Source organism: Petromyzon marinus, chromosome 9, assembly GCF_048934315.1.
Source record: "Petromyzon marinus isolate PM22_M1 ecotype Great Lakes invasive population chromosome 9, UKy_Petmar_22M1.pri1.0, whole genome shotgun sequence".
Classification (NCBI taxonomy): domain Eukaryota; kingdom Metazoa; phylum Chordata; class Hyperoartia; order Petromyzontiformes; family Petromyzontidae; genus Petromyzon; species Petromyzon marinus.
In genome coordinates this window covers 6,395,790-6,403,757 of record NC_133675.1, presented here as the reverse complement: position 1 = coordinate 6,403,757, position 7,968 = coordinate 6,395,790, and the positions used below count along the sequence as shown (strand labels likewise).

At 41.2% G+C, this 7,968-nt stretch overlaps 1 protein-coding gene across 1 annotated transcript; it reads left to right on the top strand.

Moving 5' to 3' along the window:
- The first annotated feature begins 1,189 nt into the window (after positions 1-1,189).
- On the top strand, positions 1,190-6,938 carry SUCLG1 (succinate-CoA ligase GDP/ADP-forming subunit alpha). Its single transcript, XM_032950743.1, has 9 exons — positions 1,190-1,322; positions 3,996-4,096; positions 4,362-4,478; positions 4,599-4,811; positions 4,979-5,036; positions 5,225-5,308; positions 5,450-5,601; positions 6,099-6,287; positions 6,768-6,938. The coding sequence occupies exons 1-9, from the start codon at positions 1,289-1,291 to the stop codon at positions 6,792-6,794; spliced, it is 975 nt and encodes a 324-aa protein (XP_032806634.1). The 5' UTR covers positions 1,190-1,288; the 3' UTR covers positions 6,795-6,938.
- Positions 6,939-7,968: the final 1,030 nt, after the last annotated feature.

Genomic DNA, 7,968 nt, shown 5'->3' with positions numbered 1-7,968 from the left:
CTACCGGCTGATGGGATGTGTAAACATTAATTTATATGTCTATGTTAATGTGGAGGGACAGATATAGGAAGTGAATTGTTTCCTTATTAACATTGCTCCTGCTCATACTATCCACACCGCAGATTTTTGTTATAGTAAATGTTCTTGGTGCAGTGGTTTAGCAGGAGCCGATTGCAATGGGGAAGGTTGCAAATAAAAATCCTGTTTGTGGGTTAACTCTGCCCATCATCCATCCGAGGTTGATACAATTGGGTACCACTTTGTGGGGAAGTCACCAGTGGTTCTCCGATGGATGTAGTGTCACCCTCGCCATATGAATATGGGATTTCCGCCAATGGTTCAGGGCCCGTAATTACAGGAGCGAGATGAGCACAGCAATTGACGCAAAATGTTTTGAGCAAGATCTCACTTTGACATTTGTTGAGCAGATTCGACTTAACGGGGATCATTGCAACAACTCAAAATCTGTTTCACGTCCGCTGTAGAAACGTGCTCCTGCGTAAGCGCGCAATTCCGTGTGTTGTTGTTGTCGGAATATTCGGGTTGTTTTAAAAATCACAAGCCGGAGAATCGGTAAGTTTTCAAAATGAGTTTACCAGTTCCGAAAGGTCAGGAACCGGTCACCGCTTCCAGCGGGGAATGTCTGTAACGAATGCACTGATTTTTGCACGGCGGACCGAGATGACATGTTGCCCTCTATACATATACTGGACTGTATTGCTGTTGTAGAAAGCTTGCACACGCGTGTCCTAAGTTCTTAACTTTTTACTTTGATAAAATCTCAATAACTGTTATTTATACTTATTTGTCATTACGAGACCATCCCGAGTGTATTCGCCTCCTTAAACTACTTGATTAGTATCGTTCAAATTGAGAAATAAAAAAAACATGGACACTTATAACTGAGAAGTGAGTATATTTTTAACCTTTATTCTTAGTTAAAAGTAACATGTACTGTATTGGATTCTCACATTTCCTCCTTAAGACTCCTCCCTGACCTCGTAACCCCGCCCCCACCCCATAATCGCTCGCCCCCACCCCTCCTTCCCCTCCACCCCCACCCCATCCCCTCCTCAACCCCCCCCCCCCCTTCGACCACCCCCACTCTCCCCCCACCCGCCCAGGCAAATTCCTTCACTGCCACACAACATCCCCCCCACCCCCTCCTTAAGAGACGGCGCCCGCTGATTGGCTGCCGCGCGGGGTCACTGGGTCACGGCCGACTAGTGTCTAGCGCACCCGAGCGACGCGCGCGCTGCATTGTGGTCGCCGCTCAGCTGTTGTCGCCATGTCCAGCGTCCGCCTCGCGTTCCGCCTGCTCTGTGAGTCTCTCACACACACACACACCGCCCTCACCCTGTCTCTTTGCTCGCGTCTCTCTCTCTTTGCAAACACAACCACACGCTCGGTTATTAGCGTCGCTGCCGCCACTGCTGCTGCGGCTGTTGAAGTTCGCTGCTTCCTACGACTTGCCCCGGGGGCCCTAAGGACGGGCGGTGACCTCTGCGTGACGGCACGGAGCCAAGTGGAGGAGGACGAGGACGATGATGATGAGAAGAGATGGGATGATATTGTGTGCTGTTGTTCTGTCGTGGTGTGTCGAGTTATGGCTTCGTTGCGTTGCAGTTAAAATGTCTGCAGTCTACGTGCTAATGCAGGGAAGCTGGTGTCGATGTGTTACCGTATTCTCGAGATTATGACGCACTTACACCCCCCCCCACCACCACCTCTGCAAGTACTTTAAAGCAACGTTGGAATCCGTCTTATAATCCGGTAGGCGTGTTTGTAATTTGCTGATAGAATAACTTCTTCCATTGCCAAATAAAAAAATGCGTCAGATTATTATGGACGAACTCCGACTTGGCTACTTATTTTGTTTGCAAAAGCCTAATTCACATCAGCTGCTCTTTTACGCTTGTGGTTTATTTGAACTTCCCAATTGTCCATGGTACAAAAGACGCACTTTTACTTTGTACTTTAAAGCAAAAGCTGGGGGATCCGTCTTATAATTCGTAGTGTTTTGGGGATGCATCTAATCGGTATGTTTGTGTATGAGATATTTGTATAACTTGATACCGGGCACAAGTTAGGGAGAATACGGTAATTATTTTTTTACAGCTACAACACCGTTTGCTGAATAACAAAGTTACATTGACATTTCAATTTATTACGAATGACACAATTATAATTGACCCCGGGTCTCTGATTTCCAACTGCGGTTAATTTCGTGAGCGCGGCCAGGGTTGTGTGAACCCTGTTGGTATGCGTTGGTGCCAACTTTCGTTTCTAATATTGTGCTGTATCTGTGGCTGGGGAGGGTACCTATTGGTGCGATTTAGTCAAGTCCTATTCATGTTCGTGTTTAGTAAATTAAAAAAAACCTGCACAGTTTAATTGTAGAAAAGGCCAGGGTTGGCTGTTAACCTTTCTGTGGACTTTGCCCTGCCGCTCAATTGCTGAGCTAAATAAGTTGGCCTTTTCTGGTATGGGCTTAAATGCAGCATGGACAACAGCGGTGGTCCTACGGTCGGCCACTGAGCTAGTGTAGACGCCGCGAGTCGACGATTCTAAAGTTAACAAGGCTGACCATCTGTTGTAAATTGTATGTTGAAGGTGGTGTGATGTAATTGACAGTTGGTGCATCTGACAGTAATCTCAGTCAACCCATGGCACATGGGTTTGTTCCGTGACCTGCCATCGGGCCTTCGACACTTCACGTGGCCTCCAAAGTGCACCTAGCATGGCACAAGCGACATTGTGACGTCGCCGCCGCTTAGCGGCTTTTGTTGATATGATTGACAAGACAAGAACGTTGCTTTTATGTAGTACGCCCAATTTCGTATTTTACATGTAATTTCAAGTAACAAAACATTTTAAACGTTTTATTTTTTTAGCATTGCTTGCTTGGAGATGACTGTCCTCGCATCGGTTCTTAACTATTCTCAGTAGAGGCACACTATTGATGTGTGCCTTTACTGAGACATTGAATGGAATTGAGTCATCACACCAGCAGTGCATATTGTATGATGTGTGCCTCTACTGATATATTAATCAATGTGGTGGTGACATGTTATGCCATGCTTTTTTATTAGCACTGCAAAGCGTGTTACCTTGATGGAGTAAATTTCCATTCTGCCAATGCACATGCCATTTGGTGATACTGTTAAGTAAAACATGTGTTATGTGTCCATTGGTGTTGGACCAGAAGACGCCAAAAGGCATACAACTCAAAAACATCGCACTATCAGAGTATTGAGGGCTCGGGGTGAGCATTTACATTATGAGACCTCCTTTGCCAGAAACAAGATATAGGAATAGGTTTTACCCTTTTAACTGGCACAAAAACTGACACCTTTATTCAAGGCATCATGTTTGCAATAACCACAACACAAGCAGCTCGGGTGTGAACCAATCAAATTCAAGGACAGTGCATATTATTATCAGAGTTGTCTTTTTTGTTTGCATTTTGACTGCTTGTGTTGTGGTTATTGCAAACATGATGCCTTGAATAAAGGTGTCAGTTTTTGTGCCAGTTAAAAGGGTAAAACCTATTCCTATATCTTGTTTCTGGCAAAGGAGGTCTCATAATGTAAATGCTCACCCCGAGCCCTCAATACTCTGATAGTGCGCTGTTTTTGAGTTGTACGCCTTTTGGCGTCTTCTGGTCCAACACCAATGGAGACTAGGCTCTAAGAAAAGCTGTCTCGGGTGTGGACCAATCAAATTCAAGGACAGTGCATATTATTATCAGAGTTGTCTTTTTTGTTTCCATTTTGACTGCTTGTGTTGTGGTTATTGCAAACATGATGCCTTGAATAAAGGTGTCAGTTTTTGTGCCAGTTAAAAGGGTAAAACCTATTCCTATGTGTTATGTGGTTCACTTTTAAGGTAAGGGTTTAATGTTATTCAAGGTGAGATTACACCATGCACTGGAAAGTTTTGAGCCAGACCGTGTAAATTCCTCTTTACGAGTTGGTACCGCATGTCACCTGCAGCTGAGCGGACTGGAGTGAGATACTGCTACACAGCAACCCGATCAAACCTGTACATCACCAAAGACACCAAGGTCATTTGCCAAGGTTTTACTGGAAAACAGGTACAGGCCTACTGACACACTCCCAGTTGACCACATGTTTCTTGAGTTTATTTAAGTGCAAAGAAGAGTTTATTATGCACAAAAGTGGCAGCTTTATTTTTTAAAAGTATGTTTTACAATATCTATGAGCTCTTAACGACTTAGTTCTGTTTTCACAAAAGTACACTCGTGTATAGTATTGCTTTTGTGATGGTGGCATTATTGGTACAACATAAGCGATACCTCGACTTTTAACACGTGATGTGTCACACTGGTCATCTTGCAGGGTACCTTTCATAGCCAGCAGGCCCTGGAATATGGGGCGAAATTGGTTGGGGGAGTTTCACCAGGAAAAGGTGGGAAAGCCCATTTAGGGCTTCCTGTCTTTAACAGCGTGCAAGAGGTAAGATTTGTTTTCAATCTACAGCTTTAGTTTTGTAAGAAAAAAATTGCATTGCAGTTAGTGACAAATCTCAAGCTGTATGGTGTAATTAAGCATCGTGATGTGTATTGTCATTTCCAGGCCAAAGATAAGACTGGGGCGAATGCAACTGTGATTTATGTCCCACCACCATTTGCCGCGGCTGCCATCCATGAGGCAATTGATGCAGAGATCCCACTGGTGGTGTGCATCACAGAAGGCATACCGCAGCTGGACATGGTGAAGGTTAAGCATCGCCTGCTGAGGCAGAACAAGACACGCCTCATTGGACCCAACTGTCCAGGTGTCATCAATGTAAGCTGGCCTTTCAACCTTTGTGTTTAAAATGTATGCAATAAAGCAAATATAAAGGACATTTATCATTTTTTGACTTTTTATGGAAGCAGGTTGTATTGAATCAATTGCTATTTCTTTCAATAGCATTTTATGCAATTGAAACAAATTTTAACTGACATTTTCAGCCAGAGGAGTGCAAGATTGGTATCATGCCAGGACATATACATAAAAAAGGAAGGATAGGTAAGTCATATTTTCCCAACCATATACTTTGCTTTATTTAAGAACAGTATAGTTAACACTCATGCATATTAATTTTAAATATGTTGCATTAGTTATTGACAGATGAATGTGTTTCAAGACAGTCAATTAAGAGATGTATTCCAATATGTTAAAGTATGTAATTAACTTTGGAAGTTAACTTCTTGAAGGAATTGTGTCAAGATCAGGGACATTGACATACGAAGCTGTACATCAGACAACTCAAGTTGGACTGGGACAGTCCCTCTGTGTGGGTAAGTGTTAATGTGGTTCACGTACATTTTATAAAACAGTATAATCACAAGCTCATATATAGTTGTGTTGTATGAAATAACATAAAATGGCATATCATGTAATTATATTCATGAATTTTAAATTGTTCTTGTATCCTGTAGGAATTGGTGGAGATCCATTTAATGGCACAAACTTCATTGATTGCCTAGAAGTATTTCTGAAGGATCCAAAGACGGAAGGCATCATTTTGATTGGAGAAATTGGTGGGAGTGCAGAAGAGAATGCTGCAGCGTATCTGAAAGAGCACAACACAGTATGTTGACATAAAAACACAATTACTGTATTTTAATGTACTTTTTCATTTTTTTATCATGAAAAGACCACATTTATCACAACTCAAACTAAGCAAAAGCATCACTTGGGAGAATACATAAAATAAATAAGTAAATAATGTCTCTTTATATTGATTCAAGCAACCCTTACAACTTGATGAGATTCTGTGTCAAAACCTGTCCAGAGTGCTTATATTTGAATCAATGCTGCTGAAATTATGCACTTTTAGAAGACCGTGTGGCTGACGAGTTACACTTTGAGTTTTGTTTGGAGAGACAGATATATGAAGTAGCCATTGCTTATTGATATTATTCCCATTGATCAGGTCACTCGCATGCAATATTTGTTTACATTTTATGACACTACGTTACCACCTCCTAAGTGGAAGTGCTTACTTATCCATTGAAACCTTTTAAAATTGTGTACATGATTAAATGAATGGGCATTTTGTCCCTTCCCGAAACGTCACATCACCAGGGTGCCAATGCTAAGCCTGTGGTGTCGTTCATTGCTGGCTTGACGGCCCCACCTGGCCGCCGTATGGGCCATGCTGGAGCCATCATCGCTGGCGGAAAGGGTGGCGCGAAAGAGAAGATCGCCGCATTACAGGCGGCCGGCGTCGCGGTGAGCATGTCTCCTGCACAGCTTGGCAACACCATGTACAAGGTGAGATATTTTCAGATGTGTAGAAAATGCAAACATGCATTTTTAGTATTTCTTTGGTTCTTTCGGTAAAGTCACATAGAACGAGAATAAAATAATAAAATGAAAATAAGACGATAAAATTCTCACGACGTTTCGGCCACAACACAAGCGGGCCTTCTTCAGGTGAAAGAACAGAACTGTCGGGACGACGAAGCACTTCTTTCACCTGAAGAAGGCCGCTTGTGTTGTGGCCGAAACGTCGTGAGAATTTTATCGTCTTATTTTCATTTTATTTTATTCTCATTTTACGTGACTTTACCGAAAGAACCAAAGAAGATGATTCCCTGCAGTCACGAAAGCTTTAAATCGAAATGCATTTTAATATTCGTGCAAAGGCTCATGTCACAAATGAAAACATGCGGATGCAAGTAGACATTGCAAATGATGACATGACAAAACAATGCGTAGTAAATGTTCGTGCTGTTTGTATGTGTTTTTCAGGAGTTTGAGAAGAGGAAGATGGTATGAATTCCAAAGAGGTGTTAGGGTGCTCTCCAGATGTGTAATCACGACCGTTCATATTATGTCGACAATACAACATGTTAATTACAGTTGAAACTATATTTGTAGATGCCATGTCTTAATCCAAGCAAATAAACATCCAAATGGTTATGCGGTGTTTCTATTCTTCAATCTCCACCCCCCCACCACCCTTTCACAAATCGTTCATTCACATGTTTACATGATTAAGATGAGCTCTGTTCTTAAACCCATTTGTCGTGTGTTGTCGGAATGTGTGCGACGAGGAGGTATTATGAACAGCAGGGGGCAGATTGCTGCCACAAATACTTGAGTTGTGAAATATTTTTCTAAAAAAATGTAATGAAGGAAAGGTTATTTTGTTCATGACTGTCTTTCACCATTCTTACAATTTAGCGAGTTAAAAAAAATGTAACATGCAAATGCTTGAGTGGTTAGTTTTTGTTTTCAATGTAAAGCTTATTGGAGTAATTGTATCGCAAAAATGTATAACTTTCAGCAAGTATTTTCACATGCAATATAATTAAGATTTTTTCAGGCCATAAACGGTCAAAAACAGGAACAAGAAATTTGCAAATATCACCCAAATTAATTCAATCATCTTCTTTGGTTCTTTCGGTAAGGTCACGTAGAATGAGAATAAAATAATAAAATAACACAATGAAATTCTCACGACGTTTCGGCCACAACGCAAGCGGCCGTTGTGGCCGAAACGTCGTGAGAATTGTATTGTGTTATTTTATTCTCATAGTACGTGACCTTACCGAAAGAACCAAAGAAGATGAATCCTTGCAGTCACGAAAGCTTTAAATCGAAATTTAATACAATCAATTATTGTTTTCTCATGAGTAGTTAATAAACTTGAAATTTTAATATTTTATCACCAGAGAAAAAAAGTTTTTTAAAGTACAAAAAATGTCCTTGTGATATTTTTTGCGTGCTTGAATACATTGCAATATTTTCTCTTTTAATCAAACTTTAAACTAATGTTTTCTGAACATGCGATTTTGTATTCAAATGAAAAAGGACACAATAGCTATTATTTTTTCATGTACACCTTTTGCTTTTAGCTTGCACAAATACGTCAATGTACTTGTATTCAAATTGAAGATTAGAAACTAAGACCATTTTGCTAAATATATATTTTTAAAACCCCTTTTTG